Below are 19858 nucleotides of genomic sequence, written 5' to 3' on the forward strand. Positions count from 1 at the left end.
AAGCAGAACCGGAAGTAGATGTGTCGCTCCTGCTAAAGCTACGCTGATGTTAACGTCGTATCTGTTTGACAACAAAATTGACAGATTTTTTTGGGACAGCGTTGAGCAGTTTTTTTTTTTCTTTTGAGGTCTTTGGAGAGGTACGTTTGCGTTGTGTGTCATGTTTAGAAACCGAGAGAGTTGCTTTAATTGTCTGTTTGGTATAAGAACTATTTCTGGAAATCGCTGCTAAAGTTGCGAAGCTAAGTGCGGCTAGGTGGCCTGTTAGCCGTTAGCTGTTGGTTAAATGTCAGTGGCTGTAGCTTAGTTACCGACTGTTAGCTTAAGTAAATTGATTGATTATATAAAATGTTATTATATTAACTGTCATTTAGTGATTTAAAATCTGATTACGTGTATTTTCTTGTTTACCAACCACAATCAACTATTGAGTTAGCTTAATTTTGTCTTCGAGTGACAGGTTTACATTAGCATTGCTAGCTAAATAGCGCGTTAGCTTTGGTTAAATAAGTACCATGTTTTTAAGGAAGTTGTACTGTCTTGGCCTGCTTTCGGACTTGCTTTTTGCTTGTCAGCTCTTTGTCACATGACAGAAGGTGAAATAATAATATGTAAATTAATCGAACAGTAGAGTAAGGATTTGTGTTGATGAAAGTGTATTACTAATAGTTGCTTATTATTATTTCAATCAAGAGTTTCATGATCGGGAGTGGTGTGTTTTGTGTCCACAGTAACAAAGCTCAGTGTCCAAATACCCGTGATGTCCACTTAAAGACTTGAGGTGAATCCCAGTTTTCCCACGAGGCTAAAATAGAAGAGTTTAAGAAATGTTTTATTTATTTATTTATAAGCAAATCAACCTTTTGATGCTTGACACCTAAAAAAAAGTTTAAACAAATACAGCCCCCAAACCTTCCTTTATATGTTGTGCAGCTTTATACATTTTCTGGAATGATCTGTAAAAAATAAATGGGTGCATAAAGAAACCAGGTTTCAGTGATATGGAAAATAGTGAAAATCTTGGCAAACTGAGTAAACTTTTAAAATGTGTTTTCGAGGGCACTCCTCTTTTTTGACACTCAGAATCAAGCTTTGGATCAGTTTAAAAAATAACACCACACATTTTGTTCAGGTTAGGAAAAAGTGCGTTTAAATGTCTGTACTGTTTAAAGTGAAGCCTATTTTCCTCATGGACTTCTCTCCTTTGAAAAAGCTAAGCAATGCTGATGTTTTATGTCATTTCTGAAAGCACCCCTCCAAGTTGACTCCTTAAAAAATGTTATCCTTTGTTGATTTATTTACCTTTCTAGGTGTGTGATAGATACTGGGACTATAACTTAAAGTTTAACTTTAAATACATGCGGCCAACAACAAAATGCAGCTTTGGGCGCACTTAAAATACGTGGGGGGAATGCAGTAATTGGACGTATTACGTGTGGCCAACATGAATCTCCATCACTTCTTCTGGTCGCACGTAAATACGCACAAATAACATCAGCCTTATTTTCTTTCTGCCATTTGAGCCTATAGAAGTGCCAATAGCTTTGAAAATGGTTTGACCCCAAGTGGATCCTATATTCTGGTTTAAAATAATCAAAACCGTCCCATTCAAATTCAGCATTGGTCACTTTATTAAAATGTTTTTATTATGGCACACTCATTCACTTTTTGTGTGTGAATCGATAACTGTATCAATTCAAAAACAAGCTAAACTGATTCCAGTTGTTGAAGCTTTTAGCTTTGTGCACCTAAAACTGGCTTTTTTACCATATATTAGGGCTGCGTGTAATATATTGTGACGATATAACTTGGCATACATGAACAAATAACAAAACAACCAAAAACATCATTTCCATTTCACTGCAACAGTTTAATTTAAATAAGAGTCATCCTACCTTCAATTATTCTCCAAATGACTCTCATCTACATAGGAGATTAATATTTAACATAAAAGGGCTCCATCTGATTGGTCAACAACATAAAGGGGTCCATTTGATTGGTCAAATGCATAAATTGATTTATTTGAGTTGTTTTTATTAGAGAAAAACCTATTTAAAAAAGGGATGTGTTGTAGTAAAGATGGCACAACGCCATAATATCAAAGTAACTTTACTTTGCATTTTCTCCTTTTCAGATGAACAACGCAGGGAATAAGAGAGCTCCAACTACAGCCACTCAGCGACTTAAGCAGGATTACCTCAGGATAAAAAAAGACCCAGTGCCTTACATTTGTGCAGAACCTCTTCCCTCCAACATCTTAGAATGGTACAAGCCACCTCTGCAGTTGGCCCAATTGTTGCATTTTGTGGTGCATTGCACTGTTGTTTGGTTTTATTAGAATTATGAATGCAGAACTTTAGATGTTACTGCTGGAGTTCATTGTATTTGGCATTAAATCTTGCAAAAACCCTGATATTATTAAAAACGAGAGGCTTCATTGCATCATCCACATTTAAAATAATTCTCAGTGTTAAACCTCAGATTAAAACAACAGCTGTACAGCCATTGGTACTTTTCAAAGTTAGAATAATATGAATTTCTTCTCTTTGCTGAGATGCTGAGGGGAAAACTGTGTGAATGTAGATAGTGATGTGAAAATGAAAGAAAAAGATCAGCTACACATCAATCTGTTAGATTAGCCCTTTACTGGGCCGTGTAACGTCACAGAGACGCGTCTGAATCCACTAATGTTCCAGGATCCAACACCTGCAGTAACTCGCAATGTTTACTCTGCTCCTCTACTGCTGAATTTCTCTTTTCAATTTTCAAAATAGTTTGTTTGTCATCATATTATTTAGCCTTTTGCAGCACTGAATCATTGGTCATCCACAGACAGACTGAAGACAGGCAACACAACTCTCTGGCCAACCATCTGAGAAGCAAACCTTTAATTTACATTTAGCTGCCTGGAGATTACCTCGTATAGGTTTAAGTCGTCTGTGATTTTCTGTCTCATTTCCACATTAACTGCTGTCTACCTTTTAAACTGGCAGACTTGACAAAAATTCCAGGTATTTTGTTTAAAGGTCTGAGCTGAGTTTAGCATGTTCTTATGGACAAATGATGTTCAGCCTGTTCAGTCGTTTTTCTAATTATTTAATTTACTCAACAAGACAATAAAAATATTTAATTTTCACTCATCTTTTAGTTAATGTAACTTTTTTCGGTTTTAAGTTATTTCAGCCACTATTGTGGATTTTTGTCCACATTTGTATTTGGTACATTCCTTGGATGAAGATATAATAAAATAAACCAAACAGACCTCGGCTGCTAATACAGACAGATGTGAACACCGTACTTCTAACTTAAAGGTTAAATATTTGTATTTAATCATCAAAGGTTATAAATTATTTTTCCTTTTTTCTAGGCACTATGTCGTCAGAGGGCCTGAAAAAACGCCTTATGAAGGTAAAATGAGCTTTCTTGTGTTCACAAACAGATCCCGACAGGTTGATGATCATCCATTTCCTTCCAAGGCTCTCAGGCGTTTTTGTCTGACTCATTTGATTCCATTCAAATGCCTGTGGCATTTTTTTAAGCTGAAACTGCATTGACGTGATTGTAGCTCCAAGTATTAATGGAGTCAAGAAAAATGTAAAATCTTAAGAATTTAATGCAAAATAATTTGAAAAAAGGACATCAGGCTTAGTTTGTAAGAAGCTCAGATGTTGTTTGTAATGGATTATGTTGTGTTGTGTTGTTTTAGGAGGGTATTATCATGGAAAGCTCATATTTCCAAGAGAGTTTCCTTTTAAACCTCCAAGTATCTATATGATAACACCGAATGGGAGATTCAAGTGTAATACAAGGTACTAAAAGACTTTCTTATTGAGTTTGATCTCTGAAGAACAATCCCCTTTGAAAGCTTTTAGAACACTTCCGTTTTCTCTTCCCCAGGTTATGTTTGTCCATCACAGACTTCCACCCGGACACGTGGAATCCTGCCTGGTCTGTGTCCACAATCCTCACAGGTTTGCTGAGCTTCATGGTAGAAAAAGGACCAACCCTTGGAAGCATTGAAACCTCAGACTACACAGTGAGTCGAGGAGAGGTGGCCAGCGCTCCACGTTGATGTCAAATCAGAGATTTCATGCTCATCTTTCATTGGCTCTTCCAGAAAAGACAGCTGTCAGCCCAAAGCCTGGCCTTTAACCTCAAAGACAAAGTCTTCTGCGAGCTGTTTCCTGATGTAGTTGATGTAAGTCAGTCATTAACTTTCTCTTACGTTCTGAGTATCGGTGTTATCGGTGCCCATTGGTTTCATTTTCTCCTGTTGGTTTCCTCTACCAGGAGATTAAGCAGAAGCAGAAGGTCCAGGAGGAGTTGAGTGCCCGCACGCAGCCCCTCCCTTTACCCGACGTGGTGCCAGACGGCGACCCTCAACACGCCCACTACGGCCTCCCTGCCATCAATGGAGGACCGGCCCCGGCGGGGGGCGCCCTCCCCGCCCCGGGACTGCAGCAGCCCAACCGCAACCATGGACTTCTAGGTGGAGCTTTAGCGAATCTGTTTGTGATCGTGGGCTTTGCCGCATTCGCATACACAGTGAAGTACGTTCTAAGGAGCATAGCCCAGGAGTGAAGGACACAGCCTCCCGCCTCCCTGGCAGGCAAGACCCCCCCCCCCCCCTCCCCCCAATTAACTTTGAACTTTGGTTTAAAGTTCTTTAAACTTTAAACGTTGGTTCCCTCACCAAAACAGTTTTCTCTCTTTCTGTCGGGTGATTCCGTGCAAAACATCCGTGCGGGAGTCTCTCCTTTGTGCTCAAAGCGGCGTCCTGGTTGAAGCCTGCTGACATGCGGGTCCCGCACCAGTGCATCGACACAATTAGCTAAGGGTGTTATCTGTTTGTTTTTTGACAAGGGGGAGGGTCATAACAACTCCCTCTATGGCGATGTGGAATTTTACTTTTCTTTTCTAAAGAGTTTTGCTCTTTTTTTCTGTGAACCCGTGCATAGATGGCGATCGAGGTTTCATCACAACCAAAACAGGATTTTGTGATTCTCTGCATTCGCTCTAGCGACACGTTTGGCTCAGATTCCTTCATGTTTTCACCTTGTTTGGTTTCAGTTTCAACATCTGCAAAAAAAACTTTTTTTTTTTTTGCAACCACAAAGGATGAGCTGTTTTTATTCCTATTATTTCCCACCCTTTATTGTTTTCCTCTTTCAGACGGAAGGGTTTTTTCCCCAAACAGTCTGTGTCTAAAATGAATCACAAACAGATTTTTGTCAGCTCCTCCTCCTGCACTGAGTCAGCAAAGCTTTGTGTGTTTATTCCTCTGCTGATCAAAAGGCTTCTGATTGTTGCACCAAAAACACATCAATCCTAGATAAGAAATGGTTTTAACATGTTTAAAAGCAAAGACTGATGCAGTCAGAGCGCAGATTCTTTCCACTAACCCATGAGCCAAGCAGCACCTGCACCTTTTGGAGATTCTGAATCAGTTCTGACGACCAATAGAGGTCATATAGGTCCAAATAAAGAGACACAAAGAGAACCAACATGTTTGTTTTTCCTGTATATTCCTTTTTTAAATTTTATTTGATCACTTCTTTTGTTTTTGTTCTTATTTATAGCAGCACCTTGCTTGTCTAGTGTTTGCAAAGCGGCGCAGCACAGTCAGACGGCTCATTTATCTGCTGATTATTTACTATTGTGCATCACATTTAGTAAAAAAAAAAAAAAAACGGTTCTGTGAAAGCTAAAGAGTTTCCTGTCTGTACAAATTCTCTGCATCGTCTTCAAACTGAGGATTTTGGGGGGGTGTTCAGTGCTCCAAAATGCCCACATTTCAGAGCTTCACCTTTTCTTGTGTGGCATTGTACGTTTACATAGAAAATTCCAATAAATGACCTTGCTTGGCAGGGCCTTTAATAAAAGAATGGCCTGAATCTCCTTGTGTGGCAGCTCTTTGAAAAAACTGAACAAATGCTTGTGCGAGGAATTCCACAGAAGACCTGTTAATCCGATGCCTGCTCTTCTTTGGAAGTGCTGTAACTTGTTTGACTTCCTCCTTGGAGCTGTTCTTAAAAAGCGCAGCAGCACCGGTCACATTTTCCAGCTTTCAGCACAGCAGCAACTTCACTTTGAAGCAGCCAAGCAGTCCGACCTGTAAGTGTCCCTAACATCTTTTATTTGAATTATTACTGTCAGATTCTTTAATCTTACTTATTTTCTCCTTTGCAGTGCTTTTGTACTGAAAGGGTCTTCCTGTCGTTGCGACCTGGCACCATGTTTCCAAACGAGGATCTGGAGTGCATCGTCTGCTGCTGCGAATACTCCCGCAGCAACCGCGTCCCGCGGCTCCTCCACTGCAACCACGCGTTCTGCACACCTTGCCTGGAAAAAATATCCATCCTGGAGGGGCCGCTCTGCACCGTCACCTGCCCCTTGTGCCGCTGGATCACCTGCACCAGCGCCAGGCTGACGCTGCCCGGCTCCCTGTGGGTCAACACTGAGATCTGGGACCAGCTGCCCAACCAGCCTGAGGACAGTGACGAGGACTCTACCCAGAAAGACACAGAGATGAAGGACAGTCCGTCCACAAAGTAGGTTCTGGTTTGACAACTGTTTTTAATCTTCAGTGTTTTGGTTAAACCTCAAATGTCTAAAATAAATGGATTTGTGCTTCTGTTCAGTTCCCAGTCAAGGCAGTCTGGTTTGAAGGGAAAATTTGAAAACCTGCGGCGAGTCTTCAAAGGCGGCGTGAAGCAGCAACAAAGACACAACTGCTGAGCGCGCCGCCGCAGCTGGAACCACCTGAAGGACTATCATCAAAACCTTATGGATAATCACGCCGGCGAAGGCTGGCGTGCTGAACAGCTACCGGAGACGACTTGTTTTCTGGAGATCTTCAGACAAGGAGGACATGTTGGTACACATGACCGGCGCACACCCACATATGTTCGGCCATAAAAAGTTTTACAGTCTAGAACTTCACTGTTCTGGACTGTCTGTGACTGCATTTTTCTACGTAATCCAATAATTTATTGTAAATATTGTCTGATTTATATAGACGCTGCTTGTTCCTTTGTGAATCGTGTTGTCAGATGTGATCTAAGGTCTAATCCAAAACAAGAGGAACTGGAGGATCTCACTTTATTGATCAAAGAATCCGCTTTATTTTCTGCTGGATGGTCTTTATGTACATTTTTAAGTTAAATAACAAACATCTGTGAAGGAAGTGGGACATGAAGAAATATTTCTGACATGCTCAAACGTATTACCGATTCAAATGGTCTCATACTGGATTATCTAAACACTTATGTGACTAATTCTGAACAGAAAACAAATTCAGATTATTTACAATAAATTCTGTTTTTATTTAAACTGATGTTCCTACAAATTCAAATGTAAAAAGTCAACATTGTTTGCATGTTTAATGTTTGACAAACAGGAATGAGGCTGACATATTAAATGTTTGTAGTCCTTTAATGGAATCACTAAGTTTACTATGACCTTCGTAAATCTTCTCATGTCAGGAATTTGAACTGTAAACAACTCTAAAAAGATTCCTTTGAAAGACTTTTTACTAGATGAAGAAAACGTGTTACCTCCTTTCCAGTCGCATAGAAGCCTTTTTAAGGAAACTGGAAGTTAGTCACATGAGTTTAATGATGATTAATGAAAGGAAAGGATAGAATTTACAAGAAAATATATGCCGGCCTAACTGGTTTTGTTGAGTTGTGTGCTAAAGTATCAATAAGAAACCAAGTTCCTGCTCTGGTTTGTATGCGTACGCTGTCACTGTCTTGTAATCTGAGTCTATGAAGGTCACAAATACAATTGTAGGAGGAACAGGAAACTTCACATCAGGAGCATTGGACAGAGTTTTTAGGAATTGTTGGAAGTACGAGCCGTGAATCTGGACATCCTGGACCAGCAGGAGCAGAGCTGATGGGACAGATAACAATGTCTGCAATGCTTAACACCACCATTAAAAAGGGATCCTGACCCTAATGATTCTGATGGCTTTGGTGGCCAAAGAAGGTAAACATGTGGTCGTTTGGTGTGAAAGCTGTGAAAAGATTGTCCTGATTTCAGCTCTCAGTCGAATCAAATCTGTAAATAAAAACAAGTAAATGTGTGATGTTAGCGTTCAAAACTGTAGTAAAAACAGCAGCAGGAGGCTGTTCAGCAAGTGTTTTCTTCTGAGTGGAGCTTTCCGAACCTCAGAAAAACCCTCCTGTCAGGGAAATCTGCACAACTGCAAGTTTATCCAATAACATTTTCCACACCAATCAAAGTTGTGTTGATAAAGGCACAGGGTAGGTTACAGGTATGTTACACCTGTACATGCACATGACATCTAAAGACATTTTTTGATTGGTTGATTTAAAAACTGTTGGACAAATGAAGTTGATCTTCCAGTTTTTTATGCAAACATCATCCGGGACTGAATCAAACCAGTTTTCCAAAGTCAGTCTGTTAACCTACAGAATATGCAGGGGCGGACTTAACATCAGGCAAAGGTAGGTGATTGCCTTGGGCCCCTTGGGTGAATTTAGGCAGAAGACTTAAAATATTTCTAAACTAATTTCCATTCCAGTTCTTATTTAACTGTCATAAGAAAGGCAGCATATGTGAACGTGTTTCATGCCCCCCATCCATCTGCAGCAATGACTATTCCGCCAACATTGGTTGTTCGGACCATCAATTTCAGTTATATCATATCAGATGAACACAGTGATATTTGAGAAGTGAAATGAAGTTTATTGGATTTAAAGAAACTGCAATAATTACTAGGCTTTGGAGCTCAAACAGGACCGATCGGCTGCTCTGCGGATGCCCGGTGCGAAGCGCGGACGCCTCGGCGCTCTGCCCTATGGCAGGCCATTTTAACATTAAAAGCTAGACTGGATGTGTGTTGCAGATATCTTTATTTGAGTTTTGCCTAGTCAAAAAGAACATTTCAGATATCCGCAACTACATTCTTCCTATCCGTAATCGTAATTTTAGATATCCTCAAAGATATTATTCCTAGAACAAATGACATCACTTTCGCCATTCATTTGTATGGGGTTTACAATTACAGATATCTACAATTCAGTTGCAGATATCCACTTCATGAATTACGGATATCTGTAACTGAATTGTAGATATCTGTAATTCAAGTTTCAGATATCTACAATTTCATTCTTACTAGTCAAAACTCCAGTTAAAGATATCTTTAATTCAAGTCAATTTAAGATATCTACATGTTCCTTTTCAGATATCTTAAATTAAGTTTTGACTAGGCGAAATGACGTTGTAGATATCTGTAACTGGAATTGTGACTAGTCAAAATGACATTGTAGATATCTCAAACTGGAGTTAGGGATAGTCATAATTTAATTGTAGATATCTATAATCAAGTTACAGATATATTGAAATGAAATTTGAATAGAGATATCTGAAACTTGAGATATCTGTAATGTTCATTCAGGATAGTCAAAATGTAATTACAGATATCTTGAATTAGAGTTTTGACTAGGCGAAATGACGTTGCAGATATCTGTATGCAAATTAGGTCCGCATCGCACTTTAGGGGAGGAGCAGAGCGTGTTGTTGTAATCATTCAAATCGCACCTGCTAACTTGTAATTAGCACTGATTAGTACCATGTTGCAGCAGTACGACGGGGTTTTAGGACCAGTTTACAAAAAACGTTTTGTTTTCTTTAATTACAACTTTTATCTCGTAAATTTAGGAGATAAAAGTGTTGTGGAGTGTGTGTGTGTGTGTGCGCGCGCGCGCATGCGTGCGTGTGTGTGTGCTGAGATGGGGGTGAGTACGGAGCGGAGGTGTGTGCGTTGATACTGTGTGTTCGGAGGACGGAGCACCGTAATAAAGAGAAGGTGTGTGTCCCCCCCCCCCAGAATAACTGTTTTGGAGTCGTTCTTAATCCGCACTGGAGGTTTAGGGTTCCGATCAGGAAAGTGAACCCCGAGGAAGAATCGCCTTCGGCGGAGGAAATCTCCCCTGCGCTTCTGACCGCGATCGGAAAGAGAGAAAAGAAAAGAGAAAAACACCAAAGTTTTCCGTTTATCGGAGCCTAGCTTTATTTCCGGATAGCTTTAACCGAAGTGATTCTGAACCTTTTGGCGACTCAAAATCAGATTATTAGTGGAGCCGGCTTTCCGGGGTTCGGTGTCGGTAAAGCGGAGTTTTATCTGTTTAATAAGGAGCTCAGAGACACGTGTGGGTGCAGAGAACCGCTGCAGCCTTTATTCTCATTTTCATTCACATATCCTGAAGTTCATCTGTCACCTTATGTCATGAACCTGTCATCCGAACACCAATGCAGAAGTAAACAGTGTTACATACACCTCTCCTCCAGATGAAACGTCCCGATCCAACATAAAACAATAAAGAGGAATGAAAGTAGTCTGTTATGTTAGCATTACAACGTGGAAATGCCAAAAGTGCTCCTCCACAGACGGAAGCGTCACAGAAACGTAGAGATCTTGTCTTTAATGGAGAAAGAAAGGATTCAGGTGGACATCTGCAGGGACACTGACGGCTTCGGGCTGCAGAGATCCTGCAAACCACCCATCAATGAATAAAACATGAATAAATCATAAATCAAACTAACGAATTTCCAAACATTTAGAACGTTATCAATAAACATTCAGCTCACCTCTTCAACAAAGTTTAGTCGGTCTGCTGCTGCTGTGTGGCGTTCACCTGCTGCTCATCATGCTCACTTCCACTTAATATCGTAAATTTAATTTAGGACTTAAAATCTTTTAATTTTACTGTTTTTGGTGGCCCTAAATCTCCGTCGTAGAGCAGCCAGCGGGCGAAGCGATTTTTAATCGTCTTTTTAATGCTGCAGCCCGTGCAAGACAGAAGGAGCTAGTGATGATGACGTTTGAGATATCTTTAACTGTCATTCTGCCTAGGCAAAACTGAATTACAGATATCTACAATTGTCATTTAAGATGTGTGACGAGTTGAATGTCGTTTTCAATGACGTCATTGCAGATATCTGTAATTCAGTTTTGACTAGGCAAAACTGAATTATAGATATCTCTATCGGTCGTTTCGACTAGTCACAATTACGTTACAGATATCTTGAATTACAATTCCAACTATCCAAAATGTAATTACGACTAGTGAGAAATATGTTGCTGATATCTACAATGTTCATTCCGGATAGTCAAACTTAGCTTTTTAATGTTAAAATGGCCTGCCATACACTGTCTCCTCTGGAGTTAGATTTACAATAGCAAGAACTGAATATTTCACCATTCATCCAACAGCAGCTAACAGCTTATAAAATACACACAAGAACATATTTGTCCTACATAGAATTTTTCTTGTATAGACATGGATAGAACACAAATCTTGTGTGTAAATCATTCAGACATACTGTAAACAAATTAAAGTATTCAGATGTGTTCAGCAGACATTTGACCCTCAGTAACTATTTCTGGTATTTTTCCAACTTCAAATTTTGGTTCTTTAATCATTTATCAAATGTTGTCTGTAAAAATGATCATAAAAACAAAAAAAATATTTTACTTACATTTTTATCCACTTACTCCCATGTTATTTGTAAAAAAAAAAAAAAAAAAAAAAAAACATTGAAAAACGTGTTTGGCCTTACTTTTTGAGCCCATGTGTTGATCCTTCTCCAAAAAAATCTCTATGATCTGCTGGAAAAGTCTTCTTTATTTTATCTTTATTCTTTATTTTATGAGACAGACGTTCTCAGTCTTTTTCTACGGCAGCAGGTAGCTACAAAGCAGCTGTCAGCTCACGTCTGCCCCCTGCTGGTGAGGCATGCCTTTTTCTGTGGGTGTACAGCAGCGTTTTGAGCTCCCGTCTCTGTTAACATTGAGCACTACCGTCAGACATGTATGGAGTCCTATACTGTTCATAACTAAATAAATAAATATTTAATTAAATGAATAAATATGGCCTCATGCAAAAACACAATCAACCAATAAATCTCTCATAAATATAAAAAAATTGTAAAAAAACTTGCACACTGATTTTAAATAAGCCATTATATTATTCAATATATTTCATTTTGCTTTAAAAACCTGTTCATTACTTTAAAACAGCATTTTAAAATATTCATTTTTAATCATGTGGAATATTATTATAATTCTGTCTTTTTTCAGAAGCTCGTATTACAAAATCAATATTTTCCAAAGTAGCTTTGTTTTTATTTCATTTTGCTGTTTTTCACAATGACTTTTTTATTTCATGAAGAGCTTTTTCAGGAGAATGAGTCCATCTGTCAATCAGTGAAAGTGGGCGGGATCTAAACGCTCATTGGCTCATCCATGGAAATCGACTCTTATTCCTCGATACCCGCTCAGCAGTGTGCCAGTCAGAGAGGTGACATATTTCAGCAATATCCGTGCGGCTTTGCTGACATTAGAGATCAAATAGAGACAAACAGTCTGTCTGCTGCAGAAGATGCAAACATGGTCGACTCTGTTTTTGTAGTTTGAGGGTTTGTGTGGAAACGACAGAGGAGCTCCGGTCGTCCACATCTCGAAGTCCCCCGTTGAAACACTCCTCATTATTAAATTACGTGTAAATCAGAGCGCCCAGGCAGTGCGAGAGTGAGTGTGTGAGTGCAAGTTAAGGGTCTGTTGCCCTGTCACCTGGAAAAGTAATAGTAAAAAAAGGTTTCCTCCAAAGTTTTTTTTTTTTTTTTTTTTAATTGAAAAAGACAATTGAGGTTAACAGTTTGAGACAATTGTATACAATTATGCAGAGTATGGAAACATCGAAAAAAATACTGGACATGTACAAACAACAAATGCAGAATAAAACAATAGAATTTTTTTTTCCAATGATACAGAAAAATAAAATAAATACAAGACATTAAAATAAAATAAAAATAAAAAATAAATTAAAAGTAAATTTAAAAAAAAAAGGGGGGGGTTTACATAGACATTGTAATGATTCTTAGTTTAGGGGGCTATCAAAAAGCTGCAATTTACATATGATACTTTGAAGTTCCATAGCAAGTTTGTTTTCCATGAAATTTACAGATGAAAAAAAAGAGCACAGTTCTTTGTGAAACTTAGAAAAAAAAGGTTTGATTTTAAGGAAACGACATTTATGTATATAGAATTTACCCAAAATAATTACATCATTCAGAATAAGTTCTGTGCTTTTGTTTTCTAAAATAAACCCAAAAATGATATCCTTAATAGAAAAGTCTGCTAAAAGTGGAATCTTGGGGAAAAGCCAATAATGTAAACTATTCCAAAAGACATCAGAATAAAAACATTCAGGTTTCCTCCAAAGTACAGAGCCTGATTCTTGGAGTAAGCCCTGGCTGCAGAATTGCTCAATCAATCATGGATCTCCGCTGCGTTTTCCGACCAGGTTCAGAAACGTCATCGCAGGAAAGGTTCAACATATTCCCGGGAGGGAAAAATAAAATCAGAGGACCTGATTATAATCATTGTCTCATTGAAAATAGAAAAATATCATAAGGTTCAGGAGGCCTGAGCAGGCTTGTTCCGCTTTGCGCAGCTGCCTGGTCTGACTCTAACTTCCCTAACTTAGACCACTACTAGATGTTAATGAGAAGATGATAACCACTGAACCGACCACAAAATCACCTGAATTATGCACACTCCCCCAAAGCCACTTTTATCCGCAAATTTAGAACAAAAACTGCCCAATTTCGTGTAACACTGCGGATGTGTTGAGGTGCATACTCCCCCTAGTGTTGAGGAGTGTGCATTGCGCCGTCACGTTTGGTGAAGCATCTTCGATCGATGTAGTTAGGGTGCTGCTGCTCATGTCTGAGTAAAGGAGTAGCCAATCACAAAAGTGTCTCCACCTTGTTTAGTTTGATTGACAGACAGACACAGTCTCCTGAAAAAGCTCTTCATGAAATAAATAAGCTATTGTGAAAAACAGCAACATGAAATAAAAACAAAGCTACTTTGGAAAATATTGATTTTGAAATACGAGCTTCTGAAAAAAGACAGAATTATAATAATGAACCACATGAATAAAATGAATATTTTAAAATGCTGTTTTAAAGTAATGAACAGGTTTTTAAAGCAAAATGAAATATATTGAATAATATAATGGCTAATTTAAAATCGGTGTGCAGGTTTTTCACAATTACATGATCTTTTTATATATTTATAAGAGATTTATTGGTTGATTGTGTATTTGCATGAAGTCATATTTATTTATTTAATTAAATATTTATTTATTTAATTACGAACAGTATAGGACTCCATATAAATAAAAAGAAAAGTCAAAACCAGAAATGCTTTTTCATTTTCAAAATGAAGCTGCATTTTTTGACTCAAAATTAAAATGAAAAAGCAATCGACCAAAATGCTTTTTCATTTCATTTCTCAACACTGCTTATTCTGTCACTTAATTAAAATGATAATGAAAATAGTATTTTACATTTCATTTTCAAAATGTTCTCTGGTAAAACGAGCAGGAGTACAGGGGGGTCATCTCTGACTTTGTTTTTCTGGTGTGAAAACAACCACCTGCTGCTAAACACCAGCAAGACAAAGGAGCTGGGGCCTGTTTCAGAAAGGAGGTTCGACCAACTCTGAGGTTGAACTTGAACTCTGAGTTGGTCAATCGGGAGATTAACAACTCTGAGTTTTCTGTTTCAGAGAAGCTGATCCGAGTTAGATCAATCAACTCTGAGTGGACTGATTCGGAGGTGAGCGTGAGCACCGCGACTATAAGAAGCCATTATCAATGGAGCGCAGATATCACGAGTCACCATGGCAACCGTGGAAAAAAAGAGGTCTGCGTATTTTTCGCCAGCTGAACTTGACGTGCTGCTGCAGAGTTACAGTGAATATGAGCACATATAGACCTTTTTCGCAAAAACCGGAAATACGTCATCAACGTGTAAAACCAGTTCCGGTTTGTGCTTTGTTGGCGGAGAAATGGCAGCTAGACTAGTGTTTTCGACGAGCCTGAGTTGTCTTCCGAAGTTCACCAGCGCCGATGTGGTGAAGAGTGTGGAGATGCATTCGTCCACTAAAGGGAGCAAATTGGACAAGGGGTATAAATTGTTCCATGAAGAGTTTATCCACAATTACCAAGGTAAGCTTTAGCTAGCTTAGCCATAGCATAGCCGCATCATCACCGGTATAAATCTGTACATCAACTTTTAATCTTAGGTGTTGTGAATTTGTAATATAAGGTATAACACATGGCAGTGAATATTTTGTGTGTGTTTAAGTGCGAATGCATGAGATTAACATAACAACCAGTAATTTGGTGAAGCTGTACCATGTTAATATGAAATGTTACTGACATTATTGTAAAATTGTGTATTTTTCTATGTGAGATAACACGTAATGTTTTGTTGTAGTATCAAATATACTCCAGGGACAGGTGGTAGTGAGAGGTAGATGCTTCAGGTCAATGAGAAAGAGTGAGGAGCCTCACAAACTGGAGGTTTGACTATAAAAGACAGTATGCCGGTTGGCAAAAGTTGCCCGTTCTGGCGTGTTTGTTCTTGTTCTTGCTGCGGTTGCGGCACTTTCTTCACTTACTATTATTTTACTGAAATTAGGGTGACCAGATGTACTCTTTTCCTGGACATGTCCGCTTTTTTGATACTTATATAATAAAATAACATTGAACATAGATGAAATGTGAACACATTTGCTTTATGCATGCAGCTCTGCACACCAATTACTCTCGATGAAATATCTTACAAACTCACTTTACTCCTCTTTTTTACACACTCAAATCTGGTCACCCTACGGAAAGTTATAGTTTCATGTTATAATGAACATTGACATAGCAACATAAGAATAACTTAATTGTAACCTATTTAATTTATTGTGTCTAGATATCACTGAATGCAGAAAGTGCCAACCTGAAGGCTTTCTCCTGCAGTTGTGCGGCTGGTAAAGGATTCTGCAATCACCTAGTTGCCATCCTGTACCAGACCGCACATTATTCACAGCTGGGTCTGCAGGCAGTTCCACCCCCCCTGGCCTGCACGAGTGGCTTGCAAAGATGGCACAGACCAAGAACACAGGTAGGTTTGTGATCAAATTGTCATTATGATTCAAGAACTGATGTGTATCCATAACAACTGTAAATTATTATAAAAACACCCCCAGTAGTGACTACAGACTAATTGCTTTTTGCCTTTTACTTATAAGGGAATCCATCCTGAACCTGTTAGTGAGCTGGTGGTGCAAAAGCCCAAAACCGTTGGTCGGGAAGGTCTGAGGTCCACACTGTACAAGGCATATACAGGTGAATAATTTAACTTTTTGTTGCTTTGTGAGAGCAAGTTAAGTTTTTTTTAATGTAATGACTAACCAACTTGTGGTTACTGCAGGTATAATGAATAAAATTTAGTTGTAGTTATGCACTCATCTCTTTTCTTTTGTGTGACCAATAATCTTGTGTTTGTCTTGTGTAGGACCACTGCCAGATCCAGATATGATGGCATCTGGAAGCAAATTAAGCCAGGTGCAGCCCCAATCTCTCATGGCTGTTGTATTGGATGGGGTTTCTGAAATGGAGCTGTCGCCATCCATATTTGGGTCTGTCCCTCGTGGATCCCCCATGTCCTATCACTGTCCACCCAAGAAGTCGAGTGACCTCCTCCTACACCACATGGCTCCAGAATTTCCCTCCCTTCCTGTGATGCAGCACACTTTTCCCAGGTTGCATTTCGTCCCGACCTTGCATCAGTTAATGCATCTCCAGTCTCTAGAAGTGTCACCACAGCTGTCCTGCGAGATAGCAAAAGAAACTCAGCAGCAATCCAAATGTCCTGCGTGGACACAGCTACGGCGACCAAGGCTGACCGCTAGTCTATTTTGGGATGCTTGTTGTAGTCGGGCGTGTCGTGCAGAGCTGGAGTCTGCAGCTATTCGGATGATCAGAGGCTCCACAAAGCAAACAGCTGCAATGAAGCGTGGTCTCCTAGTGGAGTCTGAAGTGCTGGCAAACTATGCTGCACTTTTGAGAGTTAACGTTTTACCAGCAGGATTTTTCATTCACCCTGACGCACCACATCTCGGGGCCAGTCCAGACGGTCGTGTGTATGACCCTTCAGAGTCGCCTCCTTTTGGCTTGGTTGAGGTGAAGAGCAGCACAAAAAATGATCCATCACAGGTTGCTCACCTCAAGGTGCAGGAAGGCCACGCCAGTCTGAGGCGTTCACATAAGTACTATTGGCAGGTTCAGGGCCAGCTGGCAATCACAGGACTGACATGGTGTGATTTTGTTACAGATACCCTATCAACGATAACTGTGGAAAGAATTTGGCGTGATGACTCATTCATAGCAGAAATGAAAGAGAAATTGGATTTATATTATTATGGCACATACATGAATGCATACCTTGAATTACAATAATCTTGTATTTAACAATCAGTTCAGCCTTCTGTCTTACTGTTGATGATCTGTAATGTTATTTTTATTGTAAATGTTTGTTATTTAGCTTTTATTAATCAGTTGATGTCATAGCAAAAAATTAAATGAGGCACAATTTTGAACAAAATTGTTTTATTTGTTCAATTTTTTTGTGAAGTCAAAGTCACATTTCAACATAAAAAATATTAAGATAACAATTTAATTAGATTTTTAAGAACATGTGGGAACACTAAATTATTTACATACTATTTACACATTATACATAATTTACATATCAAACATTCAATCTTCAAAACAAAAAGGTCCTTGATAATTTGCCAAAACACAGCAGTTTAGCCAGATCTGATTCACGCTGCCAATCAGTGTGAGCGGCACGGGAGAGTCCCAGATGTGAAAGGATTTTATTCTACCGATCACTCTTTCCACTATAATCCTGAGGCGGGCAATGGCTTGTGTTTGTTCCGTTTCCTCCTTGCTGAATTGAGCGGAACGCTTGAAAGGTGGAATGACGAGCTTACATCCAATGTCAGTAAGGAGGTCTTGAATGAGGAACCCTTTGTCTGCCATGACATCATCTCCTGGCTCCAGCAAGGGAAGGACTCCACTGATCCTGGTGATCTCCTTATCTGAGATGCACCCAGTGTACAGGGGTGAGATGAATGTCACCAAACCATTGGGAGCAACTCCAATTAGCCCTTTCAATGTCGTCCTGTTTTTGTAAGATGAAAATGTTTCTGACTGTAAAGTCAGGGATGAGGCTGTCTCCAGGGCAATTTCTGTGCAGTCTAGTATCACTCTAACATTGGGACAGTACCTCTGGAATTTAAGGGGCATAATTGACTTAACCTTTTCCCTGCTTATCCAGATGGGAAGTGAGCTGAGCATCATAAAGAGATAATTGGCCCAGGTGATGGTAACCCTGCTAACCCTGGCAACGCTCACATTAAACATGTCAGCAATGAGCTGCTCCTTCATGCCAACAGCAACCCGCATAGAGTACATCAAGAACTCATCTATTAATGGCATGATGCGTGGTGGGCTGGGCTCTTCGCAGCATTCCTCACCCGCCCTCTGTGCTTTGGTCCAGTACACCAGTCTATGTGCAGATGGTGCAATCGACTCCCAAAAAATAGTAAAAACACTCTCGGATGGAAATTTGGTGTAGAAACGTATTTGGTCGTCTGATGCACAGTACCGGCTGAAGAGAGTAGGGGGTGGTAGACCAGTGTTTTGCAACTTGGCTTCTAAATCGTGGATGTAATCCAAAGCCTCGTCCAGAGCACCTGTAAAGATAAAGAAATTAAAAACCAGTCTTAACATATTTATGCTACCTTTCAACACAACACAATTATGTTTCAAAAAGTATTTTAAGTATTTATTACAAATTACATTTCATTTATCTTTGTTAAGGAAAATACAAATCACAAAATACTCAAAAGTAATCAAATACATGTAATTAAAATAGGGGAGAGCAGGACATAACCTAACACAGGGCCAGTTGTAACACTTGTTTTAAATACTTCCACACATGCATGTATAGCATGATGAAACTTAATGTGTTTACTAGCTACCACATCAATAAATTGTTTAAGTTTTTTTAAAATTGCGTTATTTTATATTAACACTTATATTTTAAGATTTCTTGTATATTTTTTATTACATCATACTACATTTTAAACTGTAATATGGTCATATTACAAATTAATTTGGGGGAAAAATAAATACTCTAAACCCAAAGTAGGTTTACAAAAATAGAAACAGTTAAAAAGCGTTAGGTTGTGCCCCACTCTCCCCTACTGCTCATCTCTGGCTCCTTACAGCTAGCTAGACAGCATGAGACTATGTTACAGATGTAGTAGGCTAACGTTAGTTGAATTTTGTGAACAGCTTATATTATAAACATTAATTTGATCAAACGCATTTATCCAATAACGGTACACATAGTTGACTAGCGTTAACTAAACAAATCATTATGAACAACCTTACCTGCAGGTGGGTGTGACACGTAGTCGTGATCCATCTTTACTGCCTTAGCTTCAATGTCGCTATCTGCACAGCATAGCTGCATAGACTGCCGTTTGGAAGTTCTGTCATACACTGACTCCCTTCTCAAAGGAGCAGTAAAGTTGTTCCAAGGGAATAGGCTCGGGACAACACCACTCTTCAGGCGACGAACGACGCAGCCACCAATGTAATCTTCCGGAGCGAAGTGCCGGCTGCAGACAAAGGTGCTACCTGTTTTTACAGTAAAACTATGCCCTTCATCTCTTCGAATCGCCTGTATCCATTTCGTTTTCAGGTTTGGATCCACAGGAAAAGAATGAAATGAAAGGTAGGGTTGTTTTTGGTTGGATGACGAACAGCCAGGAACACAACAGAAACTCCGATTCTTTGACTCTGCCATTTTTCGTATCTGCCGCTATGCTAACAGGAAGTTCTTTTACACGTCATTGACGTATTTCCGGTCGAAAAATGCGGAAGTGTGAAAAAGGTCTATTCCGGAA

At 39.3% G+C, this 19858-nt stretch overlaps 4 protein-coding genes across 7 annotated transcripts; 3 read left to right on the plus strand and 1 right to left on the minus strand.

The window, feature by feature from the left end:
- On the plus strand, positions 1 to 5894 carry ube2j2 (ubiquitin-conjugating enzyme E2, J2 (UBC6 homolog, yeast)). Of its 3 annotated transcripts, none has more exons than XM_023955242.2 (8): positions 1 to 140; positions 732 to 781; positions 2135 to 2265; positions 3368 to 3408; positions 3707 to 3809; positions 3898 to 4036; positions 4118 to 4198; positions 4291 to 5894. In XM_023955242.2, exons 3-8 carry the CDS (start codon positions 2135 to 2137, stop codon positions 4579 to 4581), a joined length of 786 nt encoding a protein of 261 aa, XP_023811010.1. In that variant the 5' UTR covers positions 1 to 140; positions 732 to 781; the 3' UTR covers positions 4582 to 5894. The 3 variants fall into 3 exon arrangements, with proteins under 3 accessions (XP_023811010.1, XP_023811011.1, XP_078804264.1); XM_078948138.1 differs by lacking the exon at positions 1 to 140 and adding an exon at positions 151 to 596; XM_023955243.2 differs by lacking the exon at positions 732 to 781 and having other exon boundaries at positions 2 to 140.
- Positions 5895 to 6234: 340 nt separating this feature from the next.
- LOC144992350 (uncharacterized) lies at positions 6235 to 7437 on the plus strand. The gene is made up of 2 exons (XM_078948140.1): positions 6235 to 6551; positions 6642 to 7437. The coding sequence occupies exons 1-2, from the start codon at positions 6235 to 6237 to the stop codon at positions 6736 to 6738; spliced, it is 414 nt and encodes a 137-aa protein (XP_078804266.1). The 3' UTR covers positions 6739 to 7437.
- A 6919-nt stretch (positions 7438 to 14356) lies between these two features.
- Positions 14357 to 17481, plus strand: LOC144992348 (uncharacterized). Of its 2 annotated transcripts, none has more exons than XM_078948120.1 (4): positions 14357 to 15407; positions 15808 to 15999; positions 16127 to 16223; positions 16393 to 17481. In XM_078948120.1, the coding sequence occupies exons 1-4, from the start codon at positions 15375 to 15377 to the stop codon at positions 17334 to 17336; spliced, it is 1266 nt and encodes a 421-aa protein (XP_078804246.1). In that variant the 5' UTR covers positions 14357 to 15374; the 3' UTR covers positions 17337 to 17481. The 2 variants fall into 2 exon arrangements, with proteins under 2 accessions (XP_078804246.1, XP_078804247.1); XM_078948121.1 differs by having other exon boundaries at positions 14357 to 15050.
- Positions 17470 to 19858, minus strand: LOC144992347 (uncharacterized). Its single transcript, XM_078948118.1, has 2 exons — positions 19341 to 19858; positions 17470 to 18637 (listed from the first exon to the last, which is right to left on the minus strand). Exons 1-2 carry the CDS (start codon positions 19756 to 19758, stop codon positions 17637 to 17639), a joined length of 1419 nt encoding a protein of 472 aa, XP_078804244.1. The 5' UTR covers positions 19759 to 19858; the 3' UTR covers positions 17470 to 17636.

Source organism: Oryzias latipes, chromosome 5 (assembly GCF_053564925.1).
Source record: "Oryzias latipes strain Hd-rR chromosome 5, Olatipes_Hd-rR_3.1".
NCBI lineage: Eukaryota > Metazoa > Chordata > Actinopteri > Beloniformes > Adrianichthyidae > Oryzias > Oryzias latipes.